This window comes from Penicillium subrubescens (genome assembly GCF_028828155.1).
Source record: "Penicillium subrubescens strain IBT 31985 chromosome Unknown utg000010l_segment0_segment0, whole genome shotgun sequence".
Taxonomy (NCBI): Eukaryota; Fungi; Ascomycota; class Eurotiomycetes; order Eurotiales; family Aspergillaceae; genus Penicillium; species Penicillium subrubescens.
The window spans coordinates 3,177,380-3,195,526 of NW_026643160.1; the positions used below are offsets into that span (position 1 = coordinate 3,177,380).

At 50.3% G+C, this 18,147-nt stretch overlaps 5 protein-coding genes across 5 annotated transcripts; 1 reads left to right on the plus strand and 4 right to left on the minus strand.

The window, feature by feature from the left end:
* Window positions 1-236: 236 nt before the first annotated feature.
* N7473_012333 (uncharacterized protein) lies at window positions 237-5,187 on the minus strand (the record flags this gene model as incomplete). The annotated part of the gene is made up of 5 exons (XM_057158272.1): window positions 237-961; window positions 1,020-1,126; window positions 1,182-1,570; window positions 1,628-1,973; window positions 2,024-5,187. The coding sequence occupies 5 exons, from the start codon at window positions 5,185-5,187 to the stop codon at window positions 237-239; spliced, it is 4,731 nt and encodes a 1,576-aa protein (XP_057004122.1).
* Window positions 5,188-6,007: 820 nt separating this feature from the next.
* N7473_012334 (Zn(II)2Cys6 transcription factor domain-containing protein) lies at window positions 6,008-8,605 on the minus strand (the record flags this gene model as incomplete). The annotated part of the gene is made up of 3 exons (XM_057158273.1): window positions 6,008-6,148; window positions 6,216-6,801; window positions 6,858-8,605. The coding sequence occupies 3 exons, from the start codon at window positions 8,603-8,605 to the stop codon at window positions 6,008-6,010; spliced, it is 2,475 nt and encodes an 824-aa protein (XP_057004123.1).
* Window positions 8,606-9,353: 748 nt separating this feature from the next.
* Window positions 9,354-10,955, minus strand: N7473_012335 (sugar porter family MFS transporter; the record flags this gene model as incomplete). The annotated part of the gene is made up of 4 exons (XM_057158274.1): window positions 9,354-10,325; window positions 10,374-10,473; window positions 10,541-10,776; window positions 10,848-10,955. The coding sequence occupies 4 exons, from the start codon at window positions 10,953-10,955 to the stop codon at window positions 9,354-9,356; spliced, it is 1,416 nt and encodes a 471-aa protein (XP_057004124.1).
* Window positions 10,956-11,732: 777 nt separating this feature from the next.
* Window positions 11,733-13,889, plus strand: N7473_012336 (uncharacterized protein; the record flags this gene model as incomplete). The annotated part of the gene is made up of 1 exon (XM_057158275.1): window positions 11,733-13,889. One exon carries the CDS (start codon window positions 11,733-11,735, stop codon window positions 13,887-13,889), a length of 2,157 nt encoding a protein of 718 aa, XP_057004125.1.
* A 457-nt stretch (window positions 13,890-14,346) lies between these two features.
* On the minus strand, window positions 14,347-16,441 carry N7473_012337 (uncharacterized protein; the record flags this gene model as incomplete). Its single annotated transcript, XM_057158276.1, has 6 exons — window positions 14,347-14,654; window positions 14,713-14,762; window positions 14,845-14,864; window positions 14,917-15,434; window positions 15,484-16,070; window positions 16,131-16,441. 6 exons carry the CDS (start codon window positions 16,439-16,441, stop codon window positions 14,347-14,349), a joined length of 1,794 nt encoding a protein of 597 aa, XP_057004126.1.
* Window positions 16,442-18,147: the final 1,706 nt, after the last annotated feature.

The window sequence follows — 18,147 nt, forward strand, 5'->3', positions numbered from 1 at the left end:
TATCAGAAATAAACTCCTTTTCATTATTATGAACTTGGTCCCAGGAAAATGAAATCCACCACACGCGCTTTATCTACACAGGAGGATGAGAAAAAAAATGATATCACAAGCAAGGGGCGTTTTGCAGAAGCGTATCACCCCCCACCGCTTTCTATATATGAATGCACAAGGTGGGAAATGGATGGTATCGGAACCATAGAACCACAATCACCGATAAGGAAAACCAGAAACTTGGCCTAGGATGAGACAACTTGCTCAGAAGCTGGGTTGGCAACAGCAGCAGGGGCGACTTCTGTGGCATCATTGCCGGCTTCTTGGGGCGACAGCGTAAATTCCTCGTTCTTCTTATCACCAGTATCGTTGGCCGGTTGGGTCGGTGATAGAGCAGCGGACCCTGGCTGCTCCTTGGCTGAATCCGGGAAAATCTCGACGAAAAGGCCCGGTAGGAATCGTTCCAGGCGCTTGCGAGTCTCCATCCACATCTCCTCTTTACTGGGGTCTTGCGACGGAGGAACTAGATATCCTCCGTCTGCCATGACGAGCAGAATGTTCTTTAGGCTTTCGGGAATGGCTTCTTCCAGGTTGTCACTCTGACCGCTGTTCATCATTCGGTCAAGAATATCCAGGATCTGGAGCCAGAGAGGAAGCATGCCTTCTCGGTTGGGAAGCTGATCGAGGAAGCGAAGGAAAATCTTGCAGACCAGTGTCGCCGCCTGCACTCGAGTCTCACCCATCCCGAAGGGGTCGGAGTGGTAGACCTCTGGCTTGAGCAGGCGCAAGATGAGGGGGAAGAGAACTTCGTCAAAAATGGTGGCCCACTCCTTGTCATCACCAGAGATCAACTCAGCAGACAGGAGAGCTCGTTGAAGAGTAGAAATGGCATGATGGCGGATGTCACGGCATGGGTTGGTGCATTGACCGCGAAGGGATTCGAAAATGGGAGACCAGTATGCAGACCAGGCTGGATGAAACAAAAACGTCAGAATCAACACGGGGAGAGAATACCGGAGAAAACGAACCTTCACGCTCTTCAAGATGGGACTGCTTGATAAGCGTGGGAACTCGCCCAGTCAGGTGATAGATCAAGCCAATAGCTTTGATGCCGCGGGAAACGATTTGGTTTTCACTATCGCGTGTTAGACTTCTTTGCACCACAGTGAGAGAGAGACGAGCCATCCTACCTTGGCTTGGGTTGTTTGACACCCTTGCTCCGTCGAGCCTGGCCATCCCTTTGGCGCTCATCGATAGACCCTACATGGCCCGCACGGACAAAGTCATTTGCCAGAGCAACGGCCGATTCGTAGTTGTCGGCCGTGATAATGTCGGGCATAGAGTGGACAATGCTCTCGAGCAACTCGAACACCAGCGGAGCGGCCTCTCCATGTTGGTGCAACCGTTGCAAGATGGACCAAAAATCGGGAGATATAGTAATCTCATTTCTCAAGCGGCCGGTGTGGGAGATGCATCGCGACAGGCCCTTCACCGTCGGCACTGCAACGGTCTCCAAGACATCTTGGTCCCACCCGGAAATCGCGTGAAGCACAACAGGTACCCGCAGGAAATGCTGGTCCTGATAATATGTTAGTTCAGAAATGGCAATCCCATCAAACTTTCGGTAGGTACATACGTGGCTTAGTCGGAGCAGGTTAAGCAGGTAGGACACGATGCGAGATACGGTCAACGGGTGAAGGTTCTTGGCATCGCGAACGAGGGTCTGGAGCGTAGTTGCCAATGATTCACCAAGGCTCTCGAGAGTCTTGTCGTCACGAAGAGTGAGAACAGTCGCCAGCTCTAAGAGGAAAATCATAGTCGGATCATACTTCGGCCGGTTGGGGTCAACCCTAGTGCTCGTAGGTCTCGACACAGGACTTGGGCGTTCAGGTTTCACAACAATTACAGCGGGTGCATTTTCTTCCGGTAGCTGGGACACAAGGGCCCCCACAAGTGACTCCAGTGAAGAAAGAGGTAGAGATCTGGCAGTCGTCAGCATCGTAGCTCACTATGAAGCCAGGGAGGTACTTACTTGATGTTGGTCAGAATCTCAGGAATAGAGCATGCGGTGACACAATCCACGGTACAAAGAGTGTTGTCGAGCTCTTCATCGGATGGCTCAGGAGGATCATCGGCTGCATAACTTGATAGATAGGATGTAAAAGCAGATAGCAGACCGGTTTCGTTACCCCGTCCATCTCGGTCGACAATTTGTGATGGGGGCTGCAGGGGAATGGGGGAGATATCGAGCTGAGCAGTGAGCTGAGAGTCGAATGGCGGAATAAGAGAGTTGATAAAGAGGTTGCTGAGAATGCGCACGATGTGCTCCCAGCCTTGCTTGGGCGTGGACTCGTTGCCCGCCAAGACTCGGAACAGGACCACAGTAGCCAATTGTGCTCTAAAGTCCCGTCCGAACTTCACAGCCAATTCACTGACCATCACACTCTTCTTCCCTGCCTGCACTTCCGTGTTGAGCGCAGTGCTTGGAGGTTTACTCGTCGCCAAGGTGCTGATGGAAGCAAGGGAGGAGACGATCCGATCAAAGGACTCTGTTAAACCGTACCGCGCAGCAATTTGAGCACACTGGTCAAATCCATTGACCACGCGAGAGTAAACGGCATCGTCAGAGGCAGACATGAAAACGTAAGAGAGAGTAGCAACAACCGGTCTCCAGGTTGCTTCAAACATCTCCGCATCATAGACGTTGGTTTCGCCTACCACCATTTCACCAGCAGTCGACGATTTAAGGAGAAGCTCCTTCCAAGCATAGTCAAAGGCATGTTTGTTTTCGTGCTCATCAGGCAAAATGATCTCGTTCTCCTTGATGGAGTCATAGATCTCCTGGAGGAATTCCTCTGCAAAGTCACTGCCCCCGTTGACGCCGCGTAGGTTCTTTGCGAAGGCGGGGAAAGTCATGCGGTTTTGTGACTTCACGTTGGGGTTGTATAGTTCAGTGTTCAACATGATGATCGCGTAGGTCAGAATATAGAGTGCATCTTTGTCCGCGATGTCCTTAGGCTTCGCCTTCTCCGTGTAGTGTTCCGAGAAAGTTGTCACAATGCGTTCAATCAAGGGTGACTCGCCAGGCAAGCGGAACGAGCTGAGCAGCTCCCGCAGTGCTTCAACCACGTTTCTCCCGGAGAAATCTAGGAGGTCTACGAACGCTCCCAATAAGTCTTCATTGTTTCGTTTGGAAATGAATTCACCAAGCACCTTCTTTGACAAGCGCCCCGTTCCCTTGAGAAAACGGGCGACCTGCACGGGGTTTTTGGAGTCTTCGATAATCCCATGGTTTGCAAGATAAGCAATTCCTGCCTTGGGTTCCTCATTGAACATTTGCGCGCCCTTGATGATGTGCTTTTTTGTTTTCCGTTGGCTTCGAAGGCGCTCCAGTGGAGGATAATCCCCTTGTACGGGCTCATCATTCATGCGATCATAAAGGAACTGCACATATCCGAGGAGGGCATCGAGACACAACGGGGGCACATTTGTAGTACTCCACGTTGCCGAGTCTGGAAAGGCATTGCGAGAAAGCAACCCAATCATATCTTCACACAGGTCAGCCCGATCCACTTCGCAGTCATAATTGACGAAAAGCTCCACCATAAAGCTAGGAATCCGCGACAAAACTCCTATGCTTTCAACCATGGCTTCCCGAGCTTCTGGTTTTCGAGAACCGCCTTCAAGACCGAGCTTTTGGCGATCCTTCACGGGGACTGGAGTGGACCGGCCACTATTGGTTTGGGAAGATGGTTGTTTGACTAGTTTTGGTGCCTGGGGTACTCCCTCGTAAAGAGAGGGGTCAATGCCTGCCTCACGGGGGATCTCCACGCGGGGATGAAGGCAAGCCACCAGATAAGAGAGATAGAGCTCTTGCTGCAGCTTCAACACAGATCGACATGTTGACAATAACGTCCCCGCGACTCTCAAAGAACCATTGAGAATAGCTAACTGCTCTGAACGGACCAATTGGAATAGATAGCGGCAGAGGTCATCCTTAGCCAGAGCAGCTAAGCTGGGGTGTCGAGCAATAGATGGACCGGCCACTTCCAAAGCAACGTCAATGATGCGCAAAGCCATCACTCTCATGGTGTCGGTATGTTGACGGTTATGGGGGTCGAGAAGGTCGATCAAGACGCGGAACAACTCTCGAATCGAGGGTAGAGAGTAGGGTCGGATCTCGCTGTCGCTGTCGCCCTGCAAAGTGGGTGGTGCAGTGGCAGCAGGCGTAGCCCCGCTACCTGCTTGTTCGGGCGAACCCTCTCGACTGGTGCTATCTCGCTCTGGGGCTGCCGTGTCCGAGCTCATTGCCGATTGATGTTGAGATGTCACAGTATCACCATCTACAGAAGGGTCCATCTTCAAGTTTGACACATCCTTCTTCACACGTTCATCTGCAAATGGATCGGGGCCTGGGGGTATCTCTTGATCAAGATGTGACAGCCGCATAAATATGACTTGGCACATGTTGACCATGGCCATCTCTGCAGACCTCCGCAGCACTTCTGATAACCGACCTTGACAGCACATGCTCAGTCCCGTCTCCATCATCTCGCAGACACTCTCGTCGCCCAGAAGCTCTCCTTCCGGCCGTGACAACATGCCCTCCATCAATTTCAAGATCCGTAGGAGCACGATCTCATCTGCCGAAGAATCGCTCGCTTCAAATCGACAGTGTGTGATTGCAGCGGAGAGGAGCTGCATGGCCATTGGTAGGCGGGGCGAGTCTCGATTGATGATGTTGTAGGAGAAGAACTTGGTGATGGCAACCAATGCGAGGGAGGTGATTGCGGCGGAGGTCGAGGAGGAGCGGACGACTTGTAGGAACGGATGGAGGAGCGCTGGAGTATCGAATGTTCGGATATCTTTGCAGCCCTTGAGATCACTCCGCAGGCGGGTAAAGGCTGATATCAACGGGTTGTCCTGCATGCTCTTGCCTTTCTTCCCTCGTAGGCCCCATCGATTAGCCAATGCATGGTCCTCCTCGCCAATTCTCGTCGACTGGCTGCTCTTGCGTGGACTCGGCGGCGCCGAGGTATCCCGTTCATAGACCCGGGACCCTCCATTGCCGCCCAGGATGGCGGAGACGGAGGAGTGCGCCCAGCGGGCATGCTTCCGCATGGACGAGGTGACGGTGATACATTCGGTAGTCACCAAGGCCACCGGGTCGATGGCAATAGTTAGAGGTTCGGACATGGTGGAATCGAGCATCTCGAGCGGGAGATGCGCTCTGTTGGTGTCACCGTTGACTCGGCGAACAAACAGCTGGTCTCTCCATACTGCTGCTTGCCTTTTTAGGGTTAGCGTCTTCCCCGCCTGCTCACCGCCTTCATCAGGGGTTGATACACGGTAATATCGAGTGCCTGGTATTTATGGCAATAAAATACTGCTAATGGGCTGGCAACTGTTCGGCTGTCTTGTTTCTTCCGGTATTTTGGCCGTATGTCTGTAACTGGTTCATCACCACACCAAATGAAGCAGCGACTCTACATAACTTTAACTTCACCCTTATTACAAGTCACGCAGAACTCCATCCATTGCGGCCTAGTGACGATTTGATGATTCCAGTCCACGAGGACCTGGATTCTGTTCTGCTCACCGAGTAAGAATATACTGCTAAATTATTCTACTTTTTCAACCTATTTGACTCCATTGTCCGTCGCACGGCATGCTCTCTCTCAAATCAGAGACAGCTGATGCGCATACAAACACCTCTTTTCAGATCCCTGGTTTTAGTCTTTTGAAAAGAAGACACTGTTTAGTATCCAAAATTTGAAGATAGACTCCATGCCCTACATGTCTATTGTGGTGGTTTAGACTGCACACACAGTTGGCCTTGATAACCTGTCTTACTTTCGCCATCCTGAATAAGAATCGGCCTCATGCCACACTCTGTCACAGATGCTCAACCTGAACGCTGGCGGCTGTAGTGACCGTGCTGGTCATGACACCAAATGTGTGCGAGCTGCTTTGAAACGGTCTATATCTCAAAAAAACAGCCCTTGCGAGACTAACATCATGTTCTCAATCCAGTCCCTCCGATCGACCATCGATACGTCCGAGTGATGTGCTGGCACAGTGTCACGTCGGCCGGGCTAGGCACCTTTCCCCACTTGACCCGGGCTAGCGCAATATGCAGCAGTCGACGCATTTTACGCTAAAGCAATGGATTAGTCTTGAAGTTGCATTGTGTCAAGGGCCCAGCTTTTTGCAGATAGACACACCTGATGCTCCGCAGGGGCGGCGGATATGACAGACTCTAATGCGCGGACAAACGTCTCTCCAGCGGCGCCGAGGCTGGAGTCAAGGTCTTGGCTCGAGAGTGACAAGGTCATGTATGCAATCGCGGAGCCCAGGAATAGAAACACGTCACAATATAGAGGGTTGAAGCTGAACTCGGATTCTAGTGAAAAGACGTCGCGAAGTGCCTCTGATGCTCGCACGACAGAAATTGACATAGTTTGGTGAGTGGCCGTGTTCAAAAGAGCATCCCTGTCGACTCCTTCGACTGCGTCAGTCATATCCCATGGCGCTGAATCCAGCAAGAACAAGATGCGGATCAAGAGCCGCGCGTATGCTGGAAAGATCTCGGTCTTAAGGGAGCAAGCAGCGTATGAGAATCTCTCATCGGCATTGTTCTGAGCGTTCCCACTTGTTGGAATATCAAAATCCTGCGCGAGACGTTCAAGTTGCACACGAAAGTCGTCACCTGCAGTAATTTCCGAGTCCAATGGCTGGTAACCCATTCTACCTGCAAGCCTCCGTCGCATGAGAGACTGACGGTGATCAAGTAACGTCTCGAGTGCCATACTGAACGGCACGAAGAAGCCGAAGATATCAGAAGGGGGTTTGAATGCAGCGACGACGGTGGGTGACCACCAAATTGCGGGACGTTACTATGGCCGGTCGTCGAAACGCCTTGCCAGGCCAACTCGGACATTGGCATCGACACCTCCTGGCATTCGAGGTTGGTGATGGATGCCGGGACGTTGTGAGACAACGCTAGCTGCTTGTCCCATATGTAAAGGCTCCACCAAACCCGGCGACTTTCCTCCAGCCCTTCTCTGGTTGCAGAGACAAAGCGATAATCGGACCCGTCAATGACTTTGTTATCTCTCACCGCAATAGAAGTCTCTTCCGTACCATTGACGTCGGGAGATTTGAACGGGGAGTCGGCATAAACGACACTTCCTGTTGATGGGACTGAGGGTGACTCCCCGTTGGGCGACGGCCGCTCCTGCACCTGCTGCGATGGCCCATGGCTCATGACATCTGCGTTTAGTCTGTATTCCTTGGCCAACTGAAAGGCAGTGTGCCACCACCTCGTCGCAAAAGAACCGACCTCGGTCGTCATGGAGACCAGTGCAAGATGCATATAGGTGACAACCTCGTCTACAAAGCGGTGTCTGCCGCTTGACATGGTGACAGATGAACGAGATTCATAGCGATCACCCGAGTCGCTTTTTTTCGTTGCAATGTGATCGGAATGAGCCTCTGTTGTTCGGGAAACCAGGTGTTGAGGGTCGTGCAGGAAGCTGAGTGTCAGTGTAAAAAGGCTACGCAAGAGTCGTGCACGAGCAGTAGGAGAAGCGCCAAAGAAGGGCGACTCTGTCGTGGCAGCCGCGACCAGAAGCAAACTTGATAACAACGCGAGCGAGCTTGGTCTCCCTTGGGTAGAAGATGCGAAAGAGGAACGTCGAAAGATATGGCACAACAGTAGAGGGGAGGCTGGAATGCATGATCCTTCAGATTTATCGGCAAAATACGAGTCCAAGAGATCACAAGCTAACTCGGGCGAGACCTCTTGATCGAGGTAAGGGTACAGTGGTTCCAATACGGCGTATCTCCGCTTAATGGGCAAGCTCGATGGTGGTCGTTCCGCACATGGCCTCTGTTCACTGGGCTGCCCAACCGGTGGGAGAATGGAAGACTGTGGAGGCGGCCGGTGGGCGAAGGCGAGGTCATCATGGTCTGGAGGTTCCTCAGGGACGGTACGGGGCAGACGAGGGTTACCATGCTGGTCGAGCTGGCTGTCGACGATAATCGGACTTCCACTCCAAACATCCACAAGCTCGTCTGGAAAAAAGAGAGAACTGACTGGCTGTTGTATCGCTGTTAAGCTGGGCTCCCAGGAGATGGGGATGCCGTGTCCTTGGTCTTCGCTGTTGGTGGCTGCTTCGGTTTGAGCTTGATCGGAGTCAACACCATGCACATGACCAATCTGGACAGCATCCGGGGGGAGCAAGTCTAGGTCCTCCTGCAACACCTCCACACCGCTCGCAGCCCGGTCTAGAAAGCTGTTATTGTGAGTCAATATGTTCAGCCTTTGGGATGGCATATCAGTCGCGAACAAACTCTTCCTTGGGAGCCGACCGCGACGGCGGCTAGCCCGGTTATAGGTGCAGATTGTAGACGCATTCGAGCATCTGCCGCAGGGCTGACCAGTGTCACACTTTACGCGGGAAAAATGGCAGCGATCACAGGCCTTGCTTGCGCGTGCCCGCCACCGCTGTGTTCCTCCGCCAGGATCCTGGATTACGTTGGCTTGGTGAGCCAATTCGTCGCCCCCGTTGTAACCCAGTGTTGATTGTGAGAGAGGGTGAGTAGTTTGCATGTTGTGGAGAGTCACAGTTTATATCTGCTTAAAAAGGCACCCGAAGACGCAAGAAACGAGGTAATTGCAAGATGGAAGGACACTTGACAGAATCAGAGACGGCAAGAGACAACTATGATATGGCCTTCTTGGTTTAGGGTAAGTCTTTCCAGCCCCGACCATACTGGTAAGTATATAGCAGGGTTAGGAGAACGGCAAAAGTTGTAGGTATGCTGTTGGAGAGGAAGTTGTCACAGAGTCAATGGCGGAGGTCTATGATCTGTTGTTTCGTGCTTTTATCCGGTGAACAATGAAATGCGGGGAATGTGGGGAAGCTAAATTTGATCGAGAATAATCCTTTGGCCACCTGCAGTTGCAGGGCATTGATAGGTGGCCTCTGACAATATGACACTGTAAATCCTTGGCTCAGATCAGTTTACAAAATTTTAGCTAACACGTCTCAGTGTTAGAGCGCCAAAAAGTTAAGCATATGCTTAGCCTGATATAAACATTGTAGTTACAGAGCAAATTTGAGCAAAGATACTTAGCACTTGCCAAATATGTTTTAACTTTCTATAGCTGATGGCGGATCGGATAAATTAGAAGCTTTGGCCGGGAAATTACCTACTAGACATGGAATGCTTCAGAAATACACACCATTTATTGCTTTCAAAGTGAACACCGTTATAGAGCGATATCTCTTTAGCATTTGCGCACGCAAACCGACTAACCAATTCAGTCACTGCCATAATTCAAGGATTTACTGTGGCTATGCCGCTACCTGCCCAGAGATCTCTTTGTGCTGATACACAGCCTGGTCGAGCTTCTCCTCGGCAACATATTCGTCGATATGCACTGTGACAAAGGAGTCTCCAAACACCTCGTTGATCTCCTCAAGCGACTTTCCTTTTGTCTCGGGAACAAAGAACCAGACGCAGGCTGCAGTGACGATGTTCATGACAATGAAAAAGATGTAGTATCTCCATCCAACATTGGTCAGAGCTGTTGGGGACGCCTGTGCCAAGATGACCTGGATGATAAAGGACCAGAAAGTTGCGATAGCTCCACCAGTTGTTCGGATCTGTGTGGGGAAGATCTCAGTGCAGTAGACAGGGCAACCCGAGTTCCAGCTGATGGAGAAGATGATGTCGAAGAGGAGGAGGAAGAGGATGCCAAATCCATTGGCCACTTTGTTGGGCCCGCCACTGAAGACGGCCACAATGATCATGACGATGGCAATATCTATTCCCATTCCAATAGAACCCCAGAAAAGAATGGTGCGGCGCTTCACTCGGTCGATAATGAATGCAAGGCACAGCAGATTGGAAAGTGGTCCGAGAATGCCCCAGACGCCCGCAAGTGCTAGCACCGTGGGACCTTTGATCCCGAGTGACTTATACATGATCGTCTGATAGTAGTTGATAGCCGATATGCCGCAGATCTGCTGACCTATCTGAATTCCGCAACCCAATATCAGCCGCCTTCGGTATGAAGGCTTGCGCAGGATGCCAATGAGGGACGATTCTTCGTTTTCCTGTTCCCACACAATCTGGTCACGTATTTGGACAAATTCCTTTTTAGTCATTTCCAAGTGTTCTGGCTTGCGAAGCTTCTGCAGCAGTTTATATGCCTCCTCATACTTCCCTTTCTCGATGAGGTAGCGAGGTGATTCCGGCAAAAAAAATGTGCCGATGAGGAGGACGAGCGCCCAGAAGACCTGTAGGCCAACAGGAAAACGGTACTAGAACTGGTGTTAGCCAACCTTATGTCATTAGCGCGAGAAACATACGGTAAATTGGCCTTTTGCGTAGTAGACGCCAAAACCGATCCAATTCGACAAGGCGTAGCCAAAGCCAATGAATTGCGCATGGAGACCGACAATGCTCCCACTGCAGATGAACCTGGTCAGTACGCAGTAGCATAACAGTGTCGAAGAGATGTCACAACTTTACTCACCGGTGTTCAGGAGGTGCAAGTTCAGATTGATACTGCGGAATGGCGAAGTAGATGATTCCAATAGCGAGACCTGCGATCAGGCGTCCAGCGATGAGCATCCCCACATCTTGCGCAGCAGTCTGCAATACTGTCCCGATGATTGCAACCAAGGAGCCGATCCTAAGTGTGCCGCAGCGACCGCTCCATCTGCCAATTGGCCATGATAGGAGACAGCCTATGGCACCGCCGGCAGTATACTATAGTCCCCAGATTTCGAGGTCAGCTCCCTGATGAAGTGGACAGAAAAAGTTCTAAATCGGCAACTTACAGTCGAGATGATGGCACCCAGGATGGGCGTCGAGGGATGAAAGAAGGTCGAAAAGTATTCTTGCGCCTGTGCCGTGCCGAAAATGCCTTGAAATGGACTGTTCAGCATCATGCCCCTAGGCTGGAGCAGGGTGTGAGAAGAGAGATTGACTAACCAGAGTCGTATCCCCAAAGGAGCGAACCTATGCTCACGAAAATTGCTGAACCAGGAGTTAATAGGTGCTGTAATTTGGATCACGATCCATGTGCACCAATGCTTACTACAGAAGTAACTGTATCCAGTCGCGTAGTCTGAGATGATGCGATGAGACGACATTATGCTAGAAGATAATGTGAAAGCTCAACCAGCTCAAAACCTATGGACAGCTTCATATCCGTGACAGGTTAGAGGAGGCACATTGATATGTACTTCGTTCCATCAAGAATCAGGAGCGTATAGAGCTTAGCATCTCTTACCCCGCTGTAAGGATGCGTGGTATCAGCTTAACCTTAATGTTCAACCTTGGACTGTGGAGTAGATGATCACTTGGTATGATTGATCCAATTATCCAATAGAAAGGAAGTTTTGATAGGCGACCGGATAGATCCGGCAAATATCACGAGGATAATATGGGGAAATAGCCGACACCAAACATGCTTCCGCCCACTGAGATCGATCGTGATAATCGATGCTCACACATATTCTGACCGAGCTATGGAAAAGGGCCGATTCCATAGCAGACGTCATTGTTATTTCCCAAACTACCGAACATAAAGCAGAGACTGGATAGAGAAAAAGTCACAATGCAATTCAAACCCCTTCATCGAGAGGCATTCCGGACGGCCTGGTGCTTCGATCCAATCACTGACAATCCTTGACGTTGCTCATATCTAAAACTCTATAACTATGGGTTCCAATTCTTACAATCCCGGCGACATAGTAATACAGTGGCTGCCCCCCGGTCTCAGTCTCCAGATCTCGCTCGATGATCAGTTGGCACCATGTGTCGATCATGTACTGCCGGCTGGACACAAGCCGCCAACCAATGTATCACCCCACTTTGCATCGCCGAAGCTCCCGTTGAACGGTGTTCGTGTGGCCGGGCAGGGCCACACCACAAATAAAACTGCCAAATCCATGGTTGGAGGCATTCTCTCCAGTCGTCTTCGCTACCAGCATCATGAGGAGCGAAAGGACGGCGCCACCTTCGGGCTCGACGTTGTCTCCTGTGATGACATGCTCGGCATTGAGGTCACACATACCTTCGAGGTCTTTGCCGATGTCCCTGTCCTTCGAAGCTGGACTACACTGCGGAACCAATCCTCTGGCTTCATGACCATCATGCAAGCTTCGTCCCTTTCCATCGGTGGATTGACCAACGGCACAAGGAGTTGGTCGGAGAGCTATTCAGTCTGGACAGCAAACAACACCTGGTTTCGAGAGGCACAGTGGCAGGAGAGAAGCCTTCCTGATGTGGGAATTGACGATATTGGTTTGTTCGAGCTGAATGATGGCCATCGAGCGACCATGGCACGTTTCTCTGTTTCAAACCAGGGATCTCTGTCTACAGAGACTCATCTTCCCATGGGAGCTGTGACACGGAAGGATGGGCAAGACACGTGGCTCTGGCAGATCGAGCACAATGGCTCCTGGCGTTGGGAGATTGGTGACTGGCAAGATGGGCTGTACGTGGCTGCTGGTGGACCGACCAAAACGGATCATGCCTGGGAGGTGGTACTTTGTCCAGGTGAAACCTTCACGTCCGTACCGATTGCCCTTTGTCATGTGGTGGACTCCTTGGAGGAAGCCTTCGCCACATTGACCGAGTATCGCCGATGTCTCCTCCGTCCCCACGTTGATTATGAGCGCTTGCCGATCATATTCAACGACTACATGAACTGCCTAATGGGTGATCCGACAGAGGAGAAGATCCATGCTCTTCTAGAGCCTGTAAGGGGATGTGGAGCGGAATACTTCGTCATCGACGCTGGCTGGTATGCGGATGACAGCAACTGGTGGAACGATGTTGGAGCATGGGAGCCATCCCAGAAGCGCTTCCCATCAGGATTCAAGGCCTTGTTGGACGGCATCAGAGCCAAGGGCTTGATACCTGGTCTGTGGCTTGAGCCAGAGGTGGTTGGAACACGGAGCGTCGTTTCGAAGCAGCTACCGAGCTCTGCATTCTTCCAGCAATGCGGACAACGTGTCGAGGAACGAGGAAGATATCAGCTCGATTTCAGCCAATTTGTTGTGCGCAAGCATTTAGACAGTGTCATCGACCGCCTAGTCTACGATTTCCGTGTTGGCTATTTCAAGTTTGACTACAACATCGACCTCATGACCGGCACTGATGCTGACGTGACTCGGGGTGTTAGCACCGGCGCAGCACATCTCGCGCATCACCGTGCGTACCTGCAATGGGTCAAGGACCTGCTGAGTCGCCATGACGGCCTGGTGATCGAGAACTGTTCCAGCGGCGCACAACGTATGGATTACGCCATGCTATCGGTTCACACCCTACAATCCACCAGTGATCAGCAGGATCCGTTACTCTACGCTGCAATTGCTGCTGCGTGTCCGACTGCCGTAGTACCAGAGCAAGGTGCCTCGTGGGCATACCCGCAGCGCCGGTGGAGCGACGAGACCAACGTTGTGACCATGATTAACTCCCTCTTAGGCCGAGTTCATCTGAGTGGAAGACTTGACAATTTGGAGCCCGCGCAATATGAGCTAGTAAGGCAAGCCATGCAAGTATATCGCGACGTGATTCGGGAGAAACTGCGCACCGCTCGGCCATTCTGGCCGCTAGGACTCCCGCGCTGGCATGACGAGTGGGTCGCACTTGGTTTGGCCGCTACAGACGGAACTCTGCTGCTCGCCGTTTGGCGAAGGTCCGGGTCCAACAAGTGTTATTTGCCTCTGCCAAAGCGGCATAGAAATTTGCTTACCGTCACCTTACTTTATCCTGCCAAATTCGAGGCCCAGATTGAATTAGAAGAGGGCGGATTAAGCATCGAGTTACCACCAGTTCCATGCGCTCGCCTCCTGCAGATTTCGCCATAGCTCAATCCACTAGTTGTTTACGAGGAGGAGGTTGAGAAACTGACATTTTATCCTGGTATGTTCTTCAAGCATTTGAAAGACCTAGGGACCTCAATTTAGACTGGTAGCGGCCCATCTGGGGCATTTCCCTCCCTTTAACTTGAGAGACCATGTAGGAATTCATGAATATTCATGAAATGTTATCATGTGATTGAGGACTGTATAAGTCCTCGATGAACTTCTCTAGAAACAGTACCTTCGAGCTGTTTTTGTTCAAGCTTGTGAAAGGAATATCTTTTAGCTTCAATGATCTATTGGTGGCTATTTTATTTTTTATTTTTTATTTTTTATACGAATTTCTTTTACATTTCTCAACCTATTGAACAGGATGGTAACCTTGAAAGTATGTGCGACCCACCAAGCCGCGTTATGCTAATCATGTCATTGGTTGCATAATTTCCATGATCATTTCTATTGTTTAGAAAGGTCCCTGATCAATCGAGTACGGCCTCCGACTGCGTTGATCTGGTGGAATACCCGCTAAATACACGATACTCTTCTGCGTGGGCGACATGCTCCGGTACGATATCCATTGCGCAGAATTGACAATGGTGTCGTTGTACTGATTATGAGAATCACTTGGAGCAAAACTTGAGGCGCAATTGGCTATGGTATTGTTGCCTGTCGTGTAAGTTGGTTGCTCATTTCGAGCGAGCCAGGTCGAAGATACATCCAAAACCGAGTTGTTAATATAGTAGAAGCTGGAGCCTTCGTCAAGGTAGTACCCTATGTAGAGTTAGATCCATGCATCCATTCCTCTGGGGTTTTGTGTGTATATGCGTACCAAATCCCTGGCGGGACTTGACCCAGTTGTCGGTGAGGGTCGTATTGGGACTAGCCGACAGTGTGTATATACCGCCATCGTCTGAATGGAGCGTCCCAACGTTGTAAATGAGGTTTCCACTAATTCTCCCACCTTGCAACGTGGTCGGTGTACTGTAGACGGGTTGGTAGTTGTAAAGGCCGCGTTGCTGGTACTGCGGACTACCCCCGCATCGTTAGAACCCCATCCATAACCGTAGCAGATGCCGCTATATGGGACGTTGACAACATCATTGTGCACAATGTATGTATTTTTGGCATAGCTGGCAAAGATGGGAACAGCCGAGTCAATGGTGTATGCCAGGTCCGTAAAGATATTCTCAAGGATTCTTGTGTTCTGGTTGAGCAAACGCGGGTCCGATGGGTGGTGTGCTTTTGCTTGAATGCCTCCGACGGTAATCGCATTGGCTCCCGTCTGATGGAGAAGCATGCCACTAATCTCGACATCCGATGCTCCGAGGCCAACGCCGGTTGTATGTGCATTGGGATCATTTCCTATTCCGAATCCACCCATCAGGGCGACGATGCTGCCGTTTTGAAACAAAATGTTTTGAGCCGCGCTGACTTGAATTGAACCAGGGACTTGCCACCAAAACGGTCGAGCGGCTTCAAAATCAGTGTAAGCTTTATTCAAACCAATATAGCCACCTGTCTGCTGGTCGACATAGCCTGTTGACATGTGATCTACCTCTGTCAGCTTGGCGCTTATATGAATGGGGAATTGGGGACTTACTCCAGGTAGTGTGCATGTAATTGAAGCCTCTGAAGGTGAGATCATGGACCGGCTGGTCATATGTGCCACCTACCAAGAGCAAAGTCTCCAACTTGGCCAGAACGAGATACATGTTATTTGGGTCCTGGCCAGAAGGTGGCATGTAGTAGATGATATGACTCTCTGGATCCAAGTACCATTCGTTTGGATCCGTAAGGAGAGACAATGCGTTTTCAACGTACAGACCATGGTCGACATCTGGTTTATTGAAGGTATCGTACCCAATGAGATTATTATTCCAAGCCGGTTGCGCCATGACGATGGTGTCCGCCGATGCCCCCGTAATAGGGTTATAGCGAGACGTGAAGGAGTTGTGAGCATGGAACTCGGCATGTTCCAATCCAGGCATGGTCAATATGTATTTGGCCGCGTCATTCACGACTTGTAAGCCAGTGGCAGTCTGGTTGACCCATGAGCGTTGTACTTGTGACCGAGCTCGCTGTGCGTGGGCCTGATTCGCGTAGAAGTGACGAGTGGTGAAGGCTGGGGCTTGAGCTTCATAGATGCCTTTGCCGGCGCTGGAGGCCTTCCACTTGGTGATGGGAACCCTGCAGCTAGCTATTAGCCGTGCTCAATTATTATAAAATTGTGTGAGAATTTTTCCTTACCCACCAGAGATGCTGGCTCCTTTGGTCATATCTTGGGCCTGCCAGACGACGCGATGGCCGTTCTGACCGGAGTCCTCGCTAGTGAACTTCAACGGCTCATTGAGATAGTAGGTACCAGGACCCACGTAAATGTAAAGATCGGACTTCATCCCATTCGTTGAGCTTCGGACAGCCTTCTGAGCCCTTTCCAAGGTACGAAAAGGGGCCGTAGCCGAGCCAGGTCCAGAGTCGTTGCCATTTATGGCCACGTAGTAATGACCCCAAACAGGCACAAGCAACAAGGCCTGAAGGAGTAAAGTAGCTAAGACCATGACTTTTCCAAGTATTTTGTCTAGAATTTTGTGTACTCCAATCTACCGCACGAGCTCGATTGGAGTGGAGCGAGATATTTATTTCCAGTCTTTCCCAAGTATATTATCCCCTGCGTACTTAGGAGGACAACGTCAGTTCCCTAGACGTATTAGCCTAAAAGGCACATATTCGGTGATCGGGCATCTCTAGCTGTTTATGTTAGTTTTGCATAAACTTTGCTGCCGGTCAGGTTTAGGAATTACCATGGATGATCGCTGCATCAAGTGCTAGGATGGCGATGATCAATAATAGGCAAAATGTATGTTTTGGCACACCCTCTCGGGTAACAGGGCTCACTTATCGTGCGTAAGTTGCACAGAACTGTTTTTTACTATGTATCTTAATAGTTCCAAGGAATTTAATGCCTCAATAAACGGATGACGTAGTACGTCAATCAGTTACGGGTATACTGGCCGCAATGAAGCTATACCAGGTACACATGACGAAGTCAGCACATAGGATGATAAATATTGTACCCAGAGAGAATTGAAAACAGAGCAATCCTAGAAGAAAGGAACTAGTACCTTCCACTTCTGTGACTTACTACAGTACGATGACTCGGATCGGATCTTCGCAACACAAGAGAATTCTACTACACAACATAATAGGCAATCAAAAATTTCGTATCATTCGCCAGCTAGTATTACATCTATCAATGACCACAATATCATATGATTAAAACGAACATCACAACCGTAAGCATCCGGAGGCAGAGAATGTGCAAAGTTCGGGTAAATCCTGCTCGCGGGGAAGCGGGGAGAGATGTCAGATGTAACATGAAGCATTCTTAGTCAAGCGGGGTAAAAGGCTATTACCAGTACGGAGTATACTAAGTGTTGAACAGCTCGCCCCATGAATACCGATCTTCATATTAGTATTGAATGGATCTGGTACGGCAGTCACGGTCTTATTGATGTTCAGTCTGAACCTTGGGTGTGCCATGGAGGCCAAGAGTGGCCATTTCGGGAGTAAATGATTTCGACGACAGAAATCTTCACTGAGTCGGATGTTGAGCCTTGCTGCCTTCAACACAAGAGTACGAGAAGCTTCATACTAATATTTTTAGCTGGTTCTGAGGGTTGGTTCTCGCTTCTACACGAGGGCTTTTTGAATTGTTGCCTCAGGCAATAATTTGCCTGATATGTGAGGTGTTTACAGGTGGCCACTCTTGGCCTCCGGGGCCAGGACAGTGTATATCCGGCAGGGACATGGATAAGTTAATGACCTGCAGCTGAATAGCCCCATATATTAGCATATATTGATGTTCTACGGCAACATAATGTACGAAGCTCCTACCGTCTGAAACTATTGTGTCCTAAATGCGTTATGGTTGCCTATGAGATGAGTATTGAGTGACCAAAGTCCGTCTCACCATGGAAGCTTCGGTTTGTTTACATCCATCTACTTTGGGACCAGCCCCAAGACAGTCCAACTGTTTCCCCATGTGGAGTTCAATAATTGCTTTGTTTCCCATGTCTAGCCACCTGAAACCACACCGACTTAATTTATGCTTAAATATCGATCGGAGATTGCACGAACTTTGTTGTTGGTGGTCTCTAGATCGTAGACACCTTAGTGTCGATCTAGACTCTCACAAATCTAAGAGTACTACTCGGTAGGTACTGACCGCGTATTGGTGACTAGATTGTAGACTTGCCTCTCCCTT